The sequence below is a fragment of the Tamandua tetradactyla genome, chromosome 24, assembly GCF_023851605.1.
Source record: "Tamandua tetradactyla isolate mTamTet1 chromosome 24, mTamTet1.pri, whole genome shotgun sequence".
NCBI lineage: Eukaryota > Metazoa > Chordata > Mammalia > Pilosa > Myrmecophagidae > Tamandua > Tamandua tetradactyla.
This window is the reverse complement of record NC_135350.1, coordinates 57,084,814-57,104,314: the sequence shown is the minus strand read 5'-3', so window position 1 is coordinate 57,104,314 and position 19,501 is coordinate 57,084,814. Positions and strand designations below refer to the sequence as shown.

Genomic DNA, 19,501 nt, shown 5'->3' with positions numbered 1-19,501 from the left:
GGAATTGAACTCGGGTAGCCTTTATTTTTAATACCTCAATATTTTAAAGAGCTAGCATGATTTAAAGAGCTATCCAATTTCCACTTTGGATAATAGTGGAAATTGTCCAAGTCTGGTGAAGTCTGTACGTCATCATATATTGTCCTAATCATCAAACATTTATTGAGTACAATTGTAACTGATGCTAAAAAAGATAAGAAAATAACAAGATATTGCTTTTCTTTTTATTACTTTTATATTTATAAGGATGTCTAATAAAATAGTGAATTATACATTTGTATTAGTCTTAAAAGTTGGTTAGGGATGTGAGGCAAAACTTCACAGAGGTGGTGAGACTTTCATAGGGTCTTAAAAGAACATAGAGAACATCGAAAAGCATTTCTGGAATGGGGAGAAATTAAAACAGATCTGAGGAAGCAGTATTAAAACAGATTCATGGACAGTGGTTCAGAGAACAATATTTAAATCAATATTTAAACCAATGGGAGGTTCTTGTTGAATGATGGGGAAGAACAGGCAGGATAGTTGCTTATTCAGGCTGTGGAAGACCTTGAATACCAAGAAGAGTTTAAATTCTATCATTAATTTAACAGAGAACTACTAAGTTTTCCGAACCTGGACAGGACCTTGATGTAAGTCAGTGTAGAATAGTGATAGATGACACACCCCTGCACTTTCAAATTCGAGATGGAAGTGGGAAGGGAAAATAATGGCAACACATATACTTAACATATCATATACTATGGGAGGTAAAAGGTGGACAAGAAACAGATTCTATTCTCAGGAAAATTTCAATTCAACCATGAGACATCCACATTCATCCTTACTCTTTAATACGTTCCTTCAATTGTGTGGAAGTAACTAGAAAACAGACATTAGAAGAAACAAGTTCAGGTAATAAAGTCACGTTCATATCAAAACTTAGCATGTGAGTGTGGACAAGAAAAATAAACTGCATTTTAAAACAGAGGTTAAATGTGACAAAATCATTGTTTTTGCTTTTCCATTACTTTTTGTTCTGATGTGGAATTCAGCAGTTAAACTGAGAATCAATAGGAAAGTGAGAGGAGGAGAATAAGATGTCTATATTATATTTTAAACAAAAGATAGAGGGTATTTAGGATTAATTTAAACAAACAAAAAATACTTTGTAAATCAGCATGGTAGAGTGGGAAGAGGCAGGGCTCTGTTTCCCTAAAATAGCTTTGGACAACCTGTGAGAACTGATAGAAACACGTTTATCTAAGATCCAGAAAACAGTTAAAGAATTGCAGTATTAGAATGAGTGCTGAGTCAACAGAAAGGTAACTTAAAAATGGTAGGTTCTCATGGAACCACTGCTGGCCCTTCCCCCAACCACTCATTGGTTTAGCAAAGAGCTGGTCTGTGCTCCCATGCAAATTCCTCATCTCTTTTCTGGAGGAAACCGAGTAACCCTTGTACAGATACTGGATGTGGAATATATCCAGTGGATGCATTCATATGGAAGCATATATCTGTGTTTATTTGTCTGGAGACAGCCTGATGAACAGAACCAGGACATTCATTGTAGACTCACTATCTCAGAACTTGCTCTGCTTATAGAAGGCAGCTTACAGAGAACTCCTAAAGAACACCGTAGGAAAAGTAAAATCACAGCTGCCTGGCTTAAAGGTTTGCTCACTATGGGGCACACAGTACAGTGTCTGAGACCAATAGGAAATGCTATTCTATAGGAAGAAGGGCCATGTCAATGAAGAATACTATGCTTTTGCCTCTAGTTATTTTCTAGACTCATTGTACGGGCAATTCTGAAGTAGAGCACTGGTTCAGCTAATCTGAAAAGACTAGAAAAGGTGTTTCCTCTTTTTTTCCCTCCTCTTTTTGTTAGCTAGTGGCTTTTGAGGAAAGCAATGTCATAACACTAGCTGGATACAAACTTAAATAGCTGCCTCAGTTCTAATTTCCAGGAAAACACATTAAAATATCAAAATTATCAGGTTGCAACAAAATATTATAAAACATACAAAGAAATAGGAAGTAATGGTCCATGAAAAGGAGAAGATCAAAGCATTATAAACCATAAACAAAGAGGAACAGACCTGGGACTTAACAGACAAAAAGTTTTAGAAAATGGTCCTAAACATATTCAAAGAGCTAAAGGAAAACATAGACTTGGCACTAAAAGAAACCAAGAAAATGATAACTGAATGTTAGCAGAATATCAATATAAGAGCTAGAAATTATGAAAAGGAACCAATTAGAGCATGAGAACCACAGAATAGAAATAAAAAATGTCCTAGAGAGGCTCAAATAGATTCACACTACAACATATTATAACACAACTGTTGAATGCCAAAGATAAAGAGATAATTCTGAAAGCTGCCCAAAAGAAACAACATATCACGTTGACAGAAGAATCAGTGAACATGAAAGATAAGATAAATATGTAATTTGTAAGAAGAACTATATAACAGTATGGGGCAAGAGAGGTATAGGAATATAGTTTGTGTATGCTATTGATTTAAGTTGGTATCAAAGCAACAAGATTGTTATAGATTTAGATTTTAAATTTCAGCACTGTGTAACTACAAAAAAAGGAGCAGATAACATGCAAATTCATACAGACAAAAACTAGAGCACAGGTTACCAGGAGTAGGGGACTTGGATATTAAACTTAATGTATAATGGGTACAGGGTTTCTATTTGGAGAAACAGGAAAGATCTAGTAATGGATGGTGTGAGGTACCACAATGCTGTGAATATGATTGACCCTACTGAATGATGTGCTTGGGAGTGGCTAAGATGGAGAAGTTTAGGTTACATATATGTTTCCACAATTCAGAGGAAAAAGAAAAAGAAACAACAACAATTAAATGGATTGTATGATCTTGGTTAGGATCTAATAATAGAGGGGGAAAAAAAGCTCAAAAGGTTATTATTGAAATATATGAAAAAAATGGAATATAGACCAAAAGTTTTATATCTATGTTAAGTTTCTTGAACGTGATAATTGCATTTAAGGTAGTTATACAGTGAATATCCTTTCCTTAGGGAATGTACATAGAAGTATTAAGTGTTCAAAGAGCACGATATATAGAACCTTCTTTCAAAAGTTCAGAAAACAGATCGATAGACAAACAGATGAATAGGTAGATGGACAGATGGGTATATGGATAGATGAAAGGACAGATAGAATGATACAGCAAATGTGGCAAAATGTTAAAATTGGTGGATCTGGTAACTGAGGGGGTGGGGTATACTGGAGTTCTCTGTATGGGTTTATTATTTTTCAACTGTACTGTAAATCCGAAATTATTTCAAAATAAAATACTTTGCATTTTAATAGTAAATGGCCATAAGTAAAACATGCAAAGCAAATGCATTATTCCTAAGTTGTGTATCCCTAACTTGGAGACATTAAAATAAATTAGAAAGGGCATTTGGCTGGAATTGAGGAAAACTGTATTTAAAGTTTGATTCTGCCAGTGATCAAGGTTAGATTTTAGTATAAGCATAATTTCTCCAAAATTTAGTTTAGCTATTCAACTATCCACAGACCCCTACTGTAATTGTAATTTCACATGTAAGAAACAAGGAAAAAAACTGAAGATATTCAGCTTAATAATAATAAATGTAGAATTGTGCAATACTGCAGGAGGCCTTTGAGGAGGCACTTTTAACTCACCACACACTCTCCCCGCACACATATGCTGTATGGGTCTTTGTAAGAACAGCGTGTTCCATCGTGCACCAGCTGTTTCATATAAGCGACACCCCCAGTCTCTTTGGATTGGCAGTAAAGGTGGCATCTTTTCTTGGCTGGAAGATAAAATTAACTATTGACATAATGATATGTTTAACAGCATAGTTTATTTTATTTTAAAAATATAATGTTTCATTGTGGTTTCCTGTAGACAAAAGCAGTGTTGTATAAATAAATAAAACGAGTACGAGAAAACTATGCATATTTGGCATATTTGTTTTAACCAAGGTGACCATATAATTTACCATCCTAAATGGGACATGTCTGAAAGTGAAAAGGAGACTCAGTTATTAATTTTGCTGGGCCAATGTGTATAACCTGGAACTGTCCCAGGCAAACTGAGTTGTAAGGCAACCTTAGATTTATTCATGGTTCCCTAATAAACCTCAATTCAAAACCTAATCAGTTTTAACGGCTATTAGAGGGCTAAAAAGGTTTCTCTTTTGTTAGACCCAATCAACTACCATAATTTTTGCTTTTCTAGGATCTCATTGATTAATTCAATATAAATTATTTAACTCTTTATTAAAATAGATAAATATAATGCATTCTTTGAAATGCATTACAATTTTTGAATTCCTACATGCATGACCCTTCCTTTTAAAACAGCTTTTAAACTGAACCTAGCAGCATATTAGCAGTGATTCTCAGAGAAAGCAGTATTTCCACATGATAATTATGTAACTATTTTTTAATATTCACTCAAATAAGAAATACGGAAAAAATTTCCACTTGAACACATTTAATCAAAATTCAGTGCAAGAAATGAAACACTAAAAGGTAATTTCCAAGTGTATTTTTTATAACTAGTGCACAATACAAATGTCAAAGGTTATAATATGCTTTTTCATTATCAAATAATGGTATTTCTTCTTGGTCTTGACCCAATTGTGAAAAAACTATTTTTCCCTAGTTATTCCAAAAGGAAAGATCACATTATTCCAGAAACATTTCCTAGAAAAAAGATTTCAGTTGAATTGGCAAGTCATTTCTTTGCTTATATTTCTCTCCCACCCCTTGCTTTCCACTGGCCTTTTTGCTGGTGAAGCTGACAGTGCTGTTTAATAGGAGCTGTTCCACAATTCTCCGAGAAAGCAGTACTTCCACCTTACTCTTGGAATCCCAGGAGGATTTACCCCTAAAAGCGCCAAAGTTTCTAAGTTACCAAGAAGGGATCAAGAGTCCAAGGGATTGGGGTTGACAAAGCTTAAATCCAAGCCACGATCCCCATAGCAGGGAAAAGAGCAGCGGCTACTTACACTCAGGATGTTCGTAGGGCAGCCAGTGGTGTTTGGTGCTCTGGTATTCAAAGTGGGAGTTACGCTGCTGGCACTGCTGTGCTCTGAAGTCCTCAAAATGTTTTTGGCATTCTTCTGTATTACAAAGCTGGTACTCAAAATTAACACCAGCACAATCCTGGCCACCATTGATGGGCCTAAAGAAAAGACAACATTTAAAAAGGCCTTTTGGCTTGGGTCCAGCAGTTGGAGCTTCCAGACACAACACTTGTCAGCAGAAAGCCAGAACTTGTGAGCTGCCGCATAAAGAATGAACTCACACTTCCTAATTTCAGTCCTTTCCCAAAAACATCCTTCTATCTTTGCAGGGGGTGGAAAGACCAAAACTCAAACTTAAGTCAGCTTTTCAAATAATGTATATTAAATACATGGCAAAAGTATATAAAGAAAGAAAAATCATATAAATGAACTCAGGAAAATAATATTTTCTACCATGTAGACACAATTCAAAGAAACTGACCGCAGCTCTGTGCCTCAGTTTCCTCATATGTAATATGCAAACAATGATACTATCTTCAACACAGAAACTTTTGAAGATTAAGTGAGCTAATGTTTATAAAGCACTTAGGACAGACCCTGGCACATAGTGAACTCTAGCTATTCTTATTACTGTATTTTTGTTACTTCTACTAGTACTACAACTCTCCTGTGAAGACATGTATGTAACAATGACAGTCTTCATGAAAAGATACACTCAGCGCCGTCCTTTTGCCAGAGACAGAGAAAGTTCTGCTCACATTAAAACCTGGACAAGGAAGAATATCTGAAGTTTGATAATTTCTTTTTTTACTTCAGAAAATAAAATTTGTCAAACATGCAATAAGGAGTCAATAAATTTAGTCTGAGAATGAATGGATTTCCATTCCTTCCCTGATGCTCCTGCCCTTCTGGCAACAGAATCTCACAGGCCTAAAAGCACAGTGACAGACTTTGCCTGATGAGCAACTTAATATTCCTGGCAGCAAATTATTCCAAAATCTGAAGTCTCCTCTCAAGTCTCTCATCTTCATCGCTCTTTGCAAGATTGATTGCTAGAGATTTATCTGAAATAGGCATTGATTTAAATACTGTGAACAATTATTTTCCATGCCCTGTATTTTGTATGTGCTTCAAAAAAACCAGAATATTAACACAATAGTAAAGCATTTTCTTGTACTTTCAAAAATTACAAGAATTACAGGGGTTATACTCACACTGGATTATTACACTGGCGTGTTCTGAAACGAACACCAGTTCCACACGTCCGAGAACAGGAGCCAAATTTGGTCCACGATCCCCAATTGCCATCTTGTTTTTGTTGATTAGCATTCTTCCACATGCAATGACCCTTATAGCACCACTTAGAAAAATGAAAAAAGGCAATAATGAAACTCATGTGAACACTAAAGATGAGTCATTAGAGAACTGCCTGTGAGAAGGGTTTCTTCTCTTTTTTGTTCAAGGTGAAAATGCATTTAAAATTAGACAAAAGCAACTACACCAATAAGGTGCCCTATAAAAGGGCAATTTTAGACATTCATTTTATAATTATAAAATTAAAAATGGAAAGCAACATTCACTCAGGTAAGTTTTTAAATGATACATCACCAGCGAGTATCAGATATCATAATTAATACAAATTATCTGAGCACCCAGTGTGCACAATAGGTTCTTTTCTACCCTCAGCTTTCATTATTTATCTCATTATTTTTAAGGGCAGTATCCTCCCTCTGACATAGTGACATAAAAATATACATATACATTTAGAAAAAATGTATAACAGGTACAAAACATAAAAATCTTTCAAAGATCCCTTTTTAATATTTTTATTTGAGAAATTGTAGGCTTAGAGGAAAATCTTGCAGAAAATCGAGAGTTCCCATATATTCCAACTCACATAACAGTTTTCCCTATCATTAATACTTTGCATTACAGTGTTAACTTTGTTAAAATTGATACAAATTTCTCATAATAGGACTACTAACTATAGCTCATAGTTTACATTAGTATTAACTGTTTATGTTGTACAGTCCTATTTTTAATGTTTATTCTAGTAACATATATACAAATTAAAATTTCCCCTTTTAACCACATCCAAATATATAATTCAGCACTGTTCATTACACTCACTGTGTTGTGCACCATCCATCACCAAAACTACTCCATCACCCCAAAAGGAAAATCTATAACCATCAAGCATTAACTACCCATTTCTTAAAACCCACTGTTCTAGTTTGCTAGCTGCCAGAATGCAACACACCAGAGACGGATTGGCTTTTAATAAAAGGAGATTTATTTCATTAGTTCTTCAGAAGAAAGGGAGCTAACTTTCATCTGAGGTTCTTTCTTACGTGGGAAGGCACAGGACGATCTCTGTGGGCATTCTCTCCAGGCCTCTAGGTTCCAACAAATTTCCCCTGGGGTGATTCCTCTCTGCATCTCTAAAGGCCTGGGCTGAGGAGTGCTGAGATGAGACATGTTGAGCTGCTTGGGCTGTGCTACATTGTGCTCTCTCATTTAAGCACCATCCAATTAAGTCAAACATCATTGACTGCAGCAGGCACACTTCCTAGCAGACTGCAGATGTAATCAGCAACAGATGAGGTTCACATGCCATTGGCTTATATCCACAGCACAGATCTATATCTAGATACCTTCACCTGGCCAAGTTGGCAATTGAATCTAACTACCATACCCACCCCAGCTGGTAACATGCATTCTAGTTGCTGACTCTGTGAATTTGCTTATTCTAATTATGTCAAGTCAGTGCAATCATGCAATATTTGTCCTTTTGTAACTGCCTTATATCAGTCAACATGATGTCATCAAGGTACATCCACATTGTTGCATGTGCTGATTTGAAACTATTATGTACCCCAGAAGAGCCATGCTCATTTAGAGTCTTAATTAGTTTATTAGAATCCTTAAAGGAGCTCACAGAGAGAGAGAAAGAGCTCAAAACCAACACAGAGAGGTGATGTCTAGACACAGACGCTTGGAGATGAAGAAGGAATGCCCCCTAGAAGAAGCCAGAAGGACCCACAGGAGCTGAGAGAGCCATTTTGAAACCAGTCCAGGAGGACCAGCAGACATTGCCATGTGCCTTCCCACCTGACAGAGGAACCCAGATGCTGTCTGTCCTTTGAAAAAGTATCCTCTTCTTGGTGCCTTAATTTGGACATTTTCACAGCCTTAGAAATGTCACTTGTAGCTTAATAAATCCCCTTTAAGGCAATCCATTTCTGGCATACTGCATTCTGATAGCTTTAACAAATCAAAACGTTGCACGTATCTGAACCTCATAACTTTTTATGGCTGAATAAAATTCCATTGTTTGTACATATCACATTTTGTTTATCCATTCATCTGCTGATGGACACTTAGATTACTTCCATCTTTTCTCAATTGTAAACAATGTCACTATCACCATTGGCATGGAAACATCAGTTTGAATGCCTGCTTTCAATTATTTTCAGTATACACCTACATGCGGTATTGCCAGGCCACATAGCAATTATATATAGAACTTTCTGAGGAACCACCAAACTGTTTTCCTCAGAGGCTGCACTATTTTATATTTCCACCACAATGAACAAGCACTCCTATTTCTCCGTATCCTCTTCAGTATTTTTTAATTACCTGTTTTTCAGCAGTAAACATTCTAATGGATGTGAAATGGTATCTCATTGTGGTTCTATATACTCAGTAATGTTCCTATATACAAATAATGAACAATCTGATGGTTAATGATGTTGAGCATCTTTTCATGTGCTTTTTGGATACTTTTGTATCTTTGGCAAAATGTCTATTCATATCTTTTGCCTATTTTTTTTTTAATTGTTTGCCTTTATGTTGTTGAGCTGTAGGATTTCTTTTTATGCTCTGGATATTAAACCCTTATTGCATCTGTGGTTTCCAAATACATTCATTCTCCCATTATGTAGACTGTCATTTTACTCTCACGGTATTATCATTTCATTAACAAAAGTTGTTTCTAATTTTGACAAAGTCCCATTTATCTACTTTTTTCTTTCATTGGTGTCTTGTATAAGAAATTCTTGCCTAACACAAGGTTCTGAATATGCATCTATATATTTTTTCCTAAGAGTTTAATACTTTGGGTATTCATATTTTGGTCTTTGATTCATTTTGAGTTCATTTTTCTATATGGTGGGAGGGGGTCCACCTTCCTTTATTTGCATAAGGATATTCAGTTTTCCCAGCACCATTTGTTGAAGACTCTAGTCCTTTTCCATTGAGTAGAATTTGTATTTTTGTTAAAAATAAATTGCCAAAGGTACAAATTGTATCTTTGTCAAAAATTAACATCTTGCCAAGATGTGAAGCTTTATTTCTTAATTTTCAATTTGATATCATTAGTCTCTATTTAGGTCCATGTGCCAGCACCACACTGTTTTGATGACTGTAGTTTTGTAATAAATTTTAAATTTAGAATGTCTGAGTTCTCCAACGTCATTCTTCTTTTGCAAGACTGTTTGGCTATTCAGTTCCCCTTACCCTTTGATATATATATTTGGTGATTGGCTTTCTCATTTCTGAAAAGAAGGCTGTTGGAATTTTGACTTGGAATTCATTCAAAATGTAAATTGATTTGAGTGAAATTATCTTCTTGGTAATATTTAGTCTTTCAATCTATTGATGCAGAGTGTCCTTCCATATACGTAGGTCTCCTTTGATTTCTTTTAGCAAAGTGTATTAGTTTTCCTTATATATTAGCTCTTTACTTCCTCGGTTAAATTTATTTCTAAGTATTTGACTATTTTAGTTACTCTTACAAATTGAATATTTTTCTTGATTTCTTCCTCAGATTGTCCATTACTAGCATATAGAAACATTACTGACTTTTGCTTGTTGCCCTTGAACCCCACAACTTTGATGGATTCATTAATTAACTCTAGTAGCTATCTGTAGATTTTTCAGGATTTTCCAAACATTGGATCAGGTCATCTGCAAATAGGGAAGGTTTGACTCTTCCTTTCCAACTATGATGTTGTTTTTTCTTTTGCTTGCCTAGTTTCTCTAGCCAAATCTTATAGTACAACATTGAATAACTAGTGACAATGGGCATCCTTGTTTCATTCCTCATTTTAGAAGGAAAGCTTGTAGTCTTTCGCCATTGTGTAGATGTTATCTGTGAGATTTTCATATACGCCCTTTATCTTGTTGAGGAAGTTTCCTTCTATTGCAGGTTTTCTAAGTATTTATATAAAGGAAGGGTGATGATTTCTGTCCATTGTCCTTTCTGCTTCGATTTGGATGATCATGTGTTTTTTCTTTGCTTCATTCAATTAATGTGGCATTCACATGAATGGATTTTATATTGAACCACACTTTGCATAGCTGGGATAAATAACACTTAATCATGGTGCATAATTCTTTTAATGTGCTATTGGATTTGGTTTCCTACTATTTTGTTCAGGATATGTGCATCCATATCATAAAATATCATAAAGGATATTTCTATTTTTCCTTTATAGTGGTTTCTTTATCTGGCTTTGGTATTAGAGTGATATCAAGCTCATAAAATGAGTTACAGAATTTTGTATCCTCTCCAAAACTTGGAAGAGTTTGAGCAACATTAGTGCTTATTTTTCTTGGAATGCTCAGTAAAATTCACCAGTGAAGCCATCTAGTCCTCAGCTTTTCTTTGTTGGGAGGCTTTTGATTACTGATTAAATCCTTTTACTTGATTTGATCTGTTGAAATCTGTTTCTTCTTGTGTCAGTGTAGGTAGTTTATGTGTTTCTAGGAATTTGTCCATTTCATCTAGGTTATCTAATTTGTTGGCATACTGTTGTTCATTATATCTTCTTACAGCCCTTTTTATTTCTGGGAGATAACTTATTTTATGACCTAACATATGGTTTTACCTGGAGAATGAGCATTTCCACCAGAGAAGAACGTGTATTTAGCTTTTCTTGGGTGAAGTGTCCTATATGTCTGTTAGGTGTAGCTCATTTAGAATATCATTCAAGTCTTCTCTTTCCTTATTGATCATCTCTCTAGATGTTCTACCCCTCACCGACAGTGGTGTATTTAAGTTTCCTTCTATTAATGTAGAATTGTCTATTTCTCCCTTCAAATCTGTTGATATTTCCTTCATATATTTGGGGACTCTGCTACCAGGTGGATACATACATTTATAAATGTTGTGTCTTCTTTTTGAGTTGACCCTGCTTTCAGCATGTGGTAACCTACTTTATCTCTCATAATAGTCTTTGACTTAAATTCTATCTTATCTCATATTATGATAGCTACCCCATCTTTCTTGGTTACTATTCACATGGTATCTATTTTTTCATCCTTTTACTTTCAATCTATTTGTATCTTTGAATTTATGGGAAGCCTACCACAAACAGCATATCGTTGGGTCATGCTTTTTATCTATTCTGCCAATCGATGGCTTTTAACTGGAGACTTAATCCACTTACATTTAAAGTAGCTAATGATTATGCAAGACTTTCTTCTACCAGTCTTCTACTTGGTCTTTCTTAGTCTTATAACTTTATTGTCACTCAATTTTTTTTGCAGCTTTCTACTTTCGTATTTATTTGATTTTTTACATTGTACCATTTTGAGTCACTTCTCTTTTCTTTGTGTACACTTTTTATATATTTTCTTTGTGGCTACCATTGGACATAAATTTAACAACCTAAATCCATAACAACCACATTTGATATGACGTCTACTTAACTTCTATAGCATACACATATACTGTTCCTACACCCCCCACCCCCACCCCACATTTTTGTTGTACTTCTTACAGTTATATCTCTGTGCATTGTATGTCCCAAACCATAAATTCACCCTTGCTTTTTATGCAATTGCATTTTACAACACGTAAGAAGTAAAAAGTGGAGTTGCATACCAAAAACGCAATAGTACTGACCTTTGTAACTACTCATATGGTTACCTTTACTGGAAATCTTTATTTCCTTATGCTCTTTTGATCTAGTGTCCTTTTCTTTCAGTGTGAAGTATGCACTGCTTGGGAACAGATCTAATGGTTACGAAAATAAAATTTTCCTGAGTCCATTTACATGATTCTTCTTTCTTTATATACTTTTATGAACTTCCCCACCTCTTGTTTATCTGGGAATATTTTATACTCCTTCATTTTTGAAAGACAGTGTTGCTGTAGATAGACTTCTTAGCTGGCAATTGTTTTCTATGTAAATTTCTGCCTACTGTTTCCTTGGCTCCATCTGGAGACTCCCCTAATGTGTTTATTGGTGCCTGATGGTGTCTCACACATACTCTAATGCCCTGTTCATTTTTAATTTTTTTTTCTTTCTATTCCTCAGCCTGAGTTATTTCAACTGCCCTGTCTTCAGTTCACTGAGTCTTTCTTCTGCCACCTACAATCTGCTCTTGAAGTGGTCTAAATCTCTAGTATTCCTGTTAGGTTCCTTTCTAAATTTTTTATCTCTTTAAGATTCTCATATTGTTCATTCATTGTTTTTACTGATATTCTTTAGTTCTTTCGCAGCATTTTCCCTTTATCTCTTTGAGGATAAAGAAGATCATTTTTAAAATTTTTGTCTGATAAACCACAGAATGGTCTTCCTTGATGGTGTATGGAGTTTTATATTTTTTCTTTGGATAGGCCATAATTTCCTGTTTCACTGTTGTCTTGTATTTTTCTTGCACACTGTACATTTTAATATTTTGATGCTTTAACTTTGGGATTTAATTTCTGTTCCTTAAGTTTGTATCCATGTCATGAGATAAGAGAGATTTACTAGAGTGCCAAAGCCAGCTAATACTACAAATGCAATAAACACCTTCAGAGCATTTGCGACATGACACTATTTGGGCTGGTCCTCTCCTTCAGAGTTTAGCCCTCCTATCAAGAAGATCAGGCCGAGATGAATGTAAGGTGAAGGGTTTTCTCTGTATTTTATGAGCCTTTATCTTGTCCTGGGTTTGTGTTTGGGCAGGGCCTTAGGAATTCCCCTGTTAACAGGAAGTTTTAAAAAAAAATTCACGAAATAACATTTTTATAATTATACTATTAACTATAGCCCATACCTTAAAATAGGCTTCATTCATGTTTTTCTTTTAACTTTTATTCTAGTAACATTTACACAGTCTAAAATTTCTCCCTTTAACCACATTCATATATGTAACTCAGTGCTGTTAAATTATATTCACAATGCTGTGGTTCTTTGAATGCCCTCTCTACTCCCTGTGAAACAGACTTTCTCCCCTCCCAAGTGCTCTATTGGATGACTTAAGACAAGTAATCCTTTGCCTTAGACTTCTTTGACTTAACTGTTTCTTTCCCTCTTTGGCTGTCCCGAGCTGAGCTGCTTCTGCCTGGGGGGTAAGTCCTGGGAGGGTAACTCAGAGATGAGTTTCCTGGGTCAGTCTTTCAGGCTACCACTGATAGACTGGCAGATGCACAGGCTCTCCCATATGCACATTAGGATTACCTGCTTCCTCCAGCCCAGGGTCAGGGACCCATAACAGCAGGGCAGGCCAGGAGTAGGGAGGAAGCCAGCAAGGGCACCTTGAATTTCTAGTATCATTTTCATAGCTGCAGTTTTTTGTTTATTTGTTTGTTTGTTTTTGATTAGGCAACCCTTTAACTGTTTCCTGGATTCTGTGGGGAAATAGCCCCCTGGACCATTTTATGCCACCATCTTGGTTGACTGGAAGCCTCAAAGCATTTTTACATACTTTTGACAATTTGCCTTCACAATGATTCTGGGAGTTATAAGTCAAATATGTTGTTTTAACCTTTTGGATGAGATAAGTGTCACAAGTAGTTTAAGATCACCCAATCATTCAGTAACTAAGCGGGGACTAAGAGAACCCTGTTACCATAGAGGCACCCAACAGTGTCCAACATACAGCAGGGCTCAGAATATGTTAGTTCCTTTCCCTTGGGATATTTCAATTTGCTTTTTGTACTACACACAATGAATGTGTTCCTTAAAATTCAGCATTGTTAAATTTAATATGAAACTTGTAGAATTTAGGGGAGTGGGATATTTATTGCTAATTTACAAGGTAGCTTTTTTACAAAGCAAAAAATGAATCAACTCATTATTGTTCTTGTTTTTTGAGTCAAAAGTTTGTGATATTGGAATTTTCCCAAAGTAAGACACTATATGTAATGCCTCAGCATACTGCCTAGCATAGTTCAAGCATTAACAATGGCAGGCTTTTATTATTATTATGTATCTAGTTTTCACTTAGCAATTACGGTTTATACACATTTGAAATAGAGCTTTAAAAGGTTTTTAAAAGAACTAAAAGCTATATAAATCCTCTTTGCCACTACAATATCTTATTTCCAAACTAGTCAAGGCTCTTCAACTTGAGTTCTTAACATGCCTTTGTTTGGGGTTTGGAGATCTTTCCTTCGTGAGTAGCATAGATTGGCACTCAGCCAGTTTCTGAGCATTCAGTCCTGACTATGCCACTTGAGATTTAAAACCTCTGGGCATCTTTCCCCAAGGAGCAAAGCCAAATCTTCTGTGTAAGTTCTCATGACTTTATTTCTGGGCAGCTTTCACAGGAATAGATGCCAACAAGTAAATCAAATTCCACTAGCAGGGGGCCAGATAGTCTGCTAAACTGCTACTTTCTATCCTGTCTATAGTGAGCTTAATGGCAGCCCCCAAATATATCAAGTCCTAATTCCCAGAACCTGTACATGTTACCTCATTTGGAGAAAGGGTCCTTACAGATGTGATTAAGTTATGGATTTTGAGATGAGGAGATTATCTTGGATTATCAGATGGGCCCTATGTGTCATCACAAGTGTCCTTATAAGAGAGAAGTAGAGGGAGATTTAACATACACACAGAGGATTGGGAAGCTATATAGCCAGGAGGCAGATATTAAAGTACTGTGGCCACAAGTCAAGGATCACAGACAGTCACTGGAAGCTGGACGAGGCAAGGAACACAGCCTCCGGAGGAAGCATGGTCCTTCCAAAACCTTGATTCCGGTTCAGTGAAACTGATTTGACTTCAGGCCTCCAAACTGTTGCATAAAGCCACCACGTTAGAGGTAATTTGTTACAACAGCCACAGAAACTAATACAGTATTTTAGTGCATTACCATAATAAAACCTCATGCATTCTAACTTTCATAAAAACTACATTACCCCTACGTACACCACTTTCTGGCTCTTTTAGATGATTATTATGCAACATGCCTTAAACCTCCAATATATAAATAGATATACTCACTTTCCCTGCAGCACACTCAGTCCCGTCGAGTGGAGGGCCCTTTTTAGTCTTACAAAAATAGGGATTATCGGGATGGCTGCACCACAACTGCTTACATGGGTCAAAGGTTCGAAACTGAAAGAGAAAGAATCAAATTTTCAAAGAAATACAGAAACCATGGCATGAACCAACAACGCATTCTATATAGTGTCTTCATATCTGCTACTTGCATACTTTCATTTCAAGCTAACAGTCAAAGTTGCAGCATGTTAAAAAAATACTACATAGGAATTCCAAATAGAAACACATATATTCTGCTTTTTTAAAATTCATGATTATTTTATTTTTAATACTTTTGTGTACTATTTCTTATTTCAGGTTTTCAAGAAGACAATAATGGAATTTTGAAGAGAGTAATTATTGTGAACATTTTAAGATTTTTTTATTGTTAACATTTTAAATATGAAAATTATTATGATTGTGAAGCATAAAAGTCATTAAAATAACTCTTTATTCTTATAGGTATGAATTAGATGGTCAGATAAAATATTAAAATCATCCATTGTACCTAGTTGATATAAAATCAGAAAATATTTGCCAAAATTTCTATGGAAGATAAGGTCTTTCATGTGTAGTAAATATCATAATACATCTATTTAGTTTATAAAGTACTCTTCAATATATTTGATTCTCACAATAATCCACGGCTGAGAAAAAGAATTACAAGTTAAGGTCATTGTTATGATTACAAGTAAGACAGTAGCAAAGCTTGGATTTCTCCTCTTTAAGAATTGTTTTTCCCCTAAAACATCACCTTACAATAGTTACATATACACGCAAGCATACATGTATATTCACATGTGCTTTCCGCTCATCTGCTCTCTCTGAATATAACATCATACCATTACAGATAGATTTTTTTAAAATATCAAACACCAATCTATCTACATATTCCTTACCTACAATGCTAATTAACTACATATATAACCTTATGATCACAGACTTTTTTTTTTATTAGTACCCATTTTGGACCTGTATATTTTTGTTCCAATCCCTATTACTAATGCAGAAATTATATTTTTCCACAATGTTGAGCCAAAGATTTAGAATGATCAGATCTAAAATATGAACACTATAATTAGGAGCTGACAGTGTACCTTATACATAGACCAAATGGCTGTTGATAACTATAAAAGGAAGCTTTCAAAAGGCAGATCAATTTTTTCTTTCATGAAATAGACTTCATTTTCTTGTTCTAATGCTTACTCCAACATATAAAATTCCCTCCCTTCTGTTTTCTATAAGCTTCTAAAAAATTGATAGGGAAACATAATCAAATATATCTCTAATCTGAATAACAACATGGAATAGTGGCTTCAATGGACTCCATTGAGCATTCACTACGTATACCTGCTTTGTGCTCAGCACTTCAGTCACATTATCAAACTTAATGCTTGTAACAATATTATGAGATAAGTGCTGCCATCATCCACATTTTACACATGAGGAGACTAAGCAAATGAGACTAAAAAGATGCTCAAGATCATAAATCTAGTTAAGTGTAAGTAAGACCCAGGTCTTGCCCCACACAGTCTGACTAGGGAGCCCATATTTTTGATCACCATGCTATACTATAATTCTCATATAAGAATCACCAATACAACCTTTCCCTCTGGTTGTAGATGTATGGCATCCTGGCCAACAGGTTAAAAAAAAGCAATTGACCTAAGACATGAAATAAATTCCTGAAAGTCACAAAAATGAGGGGAGGAATAGCGCATGAAGTTTTAGAGCCTGATAGCCTTAGTTCAAAGCCCAGCTCCTCTACCAGATACATGACGTAAACAAGTTGCCCAGCCTCTATAGTTTAGGCTTTCATGTCTTTAAAGTAAAAGGATACTACCTGCCTTCTAGTCTGTTATAAGGATTAAATCAGTTTATTTAAAGTACTTAGCCTTATTATGCACCAAATAGTAAAGACAAAGCAATGGTAAATATTTTTATACGTGCACCAGTCTGTAAAGCTCATCAAACAGGAACTAGGCAAACAGACTTCAAGATGTAAAATCTAAATTAACTATGAGTAACGTACCGCAGTGCACATTTTATAACCAACACCAAAATCAAAACGGCATTGCTCATCCATAGAATAATTGATTCCAGGAAGTTCTGGGAGTTTGGGCCAATCATGTTCAAAAGGGTCATCTAGGAGACAGTCGTAGGAACTGTATGAAAGAAAATAGCACATGTAAGATATGTTATTAAAGTTCCTTTTTTATATATTTATGTCCTAATTGCAAGGCATTCTTAGCTTATATACTCTGACCAGATCGCAAAGCAATGAATCAAAAGTATATACTACTTCAAGGTTTTTGGTTTCAGTGTCATTGAGAAAAAGACCCTTTATTCTGATTCATCTTGGCAAAGTAAGTAAGGCAGGATTTAGAAATGCAGTAGTGCTGGGATGGTTTTATTTGTATCACTAGCTGGACTCTCACACAATGTGGCAGGGCACATCCTGAGACCTAGACTATAGGCAAGTCCTGGTACAATGTGCAGGAATCACACGACCATCCTTTCCTTACACTCAACTCAAGCTTGACCACAAGTCAAAGATTCCATTAAGAATTTACTATGAAGTTCTGATAGACACAAGAACAAGGATGAACTCTGGAGACATCATGAAATAAGCCAGACACAAAATGACAACTATTGTTTGATCTTACTGATATTAAATAATTAGAATAAGAAAAATGCATAGAATCAAAATCTAGACTATAAGTTACCAAGGGACAGAGTGGATGTAGGGAATAGGGAGTTAATGCTTAAATTGCACAGAGTGTCTTTTGGGATAATGGAAAAGTTCTAGTAGCGGATGGTAGCACACATTGTAAACATAATTAACAGCACTGAATTATACATGGGGATGTAGTTAGAAGGGGAAATTTTAGATGTATATACATATATATGTTACTAGAGTAAAAGTAAAACAAAAAATTCATGGAACTGTACCACACAGTGAGCCCTAAAGTAAACCATAGTCTGTTGTTAATAATATAATTTTAAAAATGTGCTACAGCACACAACACCAAAGCAAGCTGTTAATAATGGAGTTGTATAAGAGAATCCTGCACTTACGTATGACTTTTTTGTAAACTCACAGCATCTCTAATTAAAACAATAAAAATAAATAAATAAGCATACAAAACTTATACTGAGCAAAAATAAAGGAAAGAAAAATATTTTAGAAAAATAAAGAAAAAAGAATTTACCAAAGGGAAATCAAAGTTAAAAATTCACTTAAATCTTAGGCTTATATCTTAAAATATCTTGATTATATTATGGAAACTCTGTGCCAAATGCTCTGAGTTAATGCAAAAACGTTTACAGTGAACAGTTTTCATTCACTGGGAGTTTTGTAATGATCAAGGTCCTAAGAATCTGTTTCACATCCGCATTTGTGCTATAACAGAAGTGCTCTCACAACATGCAGTAAGGGACATACTGTATGTATCTTTTCAATTCCTGACCACTGCATCGGGACCAGTGGTAACGATGAAATGCAGCTTGTACCAAGGGAGCCATGACACTTCCCATAGCAGTCTCATCACCACACCTGTTGCCTTGTCCATCATGTTCCATTCCCAACCTAGAACACAAAGGGTAAGAATCACAGGGGCTGAGGCTTTTGTTTAGTTTCTGTTCTGAAAAGAAATACTGGGAAATGTATATTTTTAAACAAATGTCACTTTCTTGTAGGCATCACAGAATCTGTGGAACAGAGAGCATCTGACAGAAACTTCTTCATTATTCTATAACTCTCAAAAGCCCAAGAATGACTCTCCAAGCAAGAGTTAGTCATTTAGTTTCAGTGCATAACCTCTTCACTGTTTTCAGCATCTCACATTTGGCAGGGGATGAGAATTGCATGCTGGCATCCACTCTGCCTAAAGTGTGAACAATAGTGGGAGAAGAAGAAAAGACCCCTTTTTGCTTTATAGCTGTCAACAGTGACTTACACATGGCCAGTTTCATGGGCTACTACAAAAGCAGATGAAAAACCATCCTCATGATTCAGGGTACAACTTCTCACTGGGTGACACATGCCTGTGACTGGAGCATATCCTGTAGAGAATGACAATTACTTTTGGTTTCATTTTATGAGAAAACCCATTAAGAATTACTACTGGATCTTTGCCTAAGGCAAAAGAAAAGCCTTTCAGGAAACAGGGGCAGTATTCTTTCACTGATATCATTGTGCCACATTTTCTTGG

The 19,501-nt window shown here is 35.5% G+C and overlaps 1 protein-coding gene across 2 annotated transcripts in view; it reads right to left on the bottom strand.

Moving 5' to 3' along the window:
* The window catches only part of ADAMTS3 (ADAM metallopeptidase with thrombospondin type 1 motif 3), a 277,466-nt gene that overhangs the window by 46,398 nt on the left and 211,567 nt on the right, over window positions 1-19,501 (bottom strand). For both annotated transcript variants that reach the window (XM_077143205.1, XM_077143206.1), the window contains exons 8-14: window positions 19,247-19,352; window positions 18,733-18,876; window positions 17,320-17,452; window positions 15,249-15,362; window positions 6,237-6,382; window positions 5,005-5,180; window positions 3,668-3,801 (exon numbers count right to left, since the gene is read on the bottom strand). In XM_077143205.1, coding sequence (XP_076999320.1) covers window positions 3,668-3,801; window positions 5,005-5,180; window positions 6,237-6,382; window positions 15,249-15,362; window positions 17,320-17,452; window positions 18,733-18,876; window positions 19,247-19,352 — 953 coding nt within the window. The remainder of the gene's footprint in view (window positions 1-3,667; window positions 3,802-5,004; window positions 5,181-6,236; window positions 6,383-15,248; window positions 15,363-17,319; window positions 17,453-18,732; window positions 18,877-19,246; window positions 19,353-19,501) is intronic.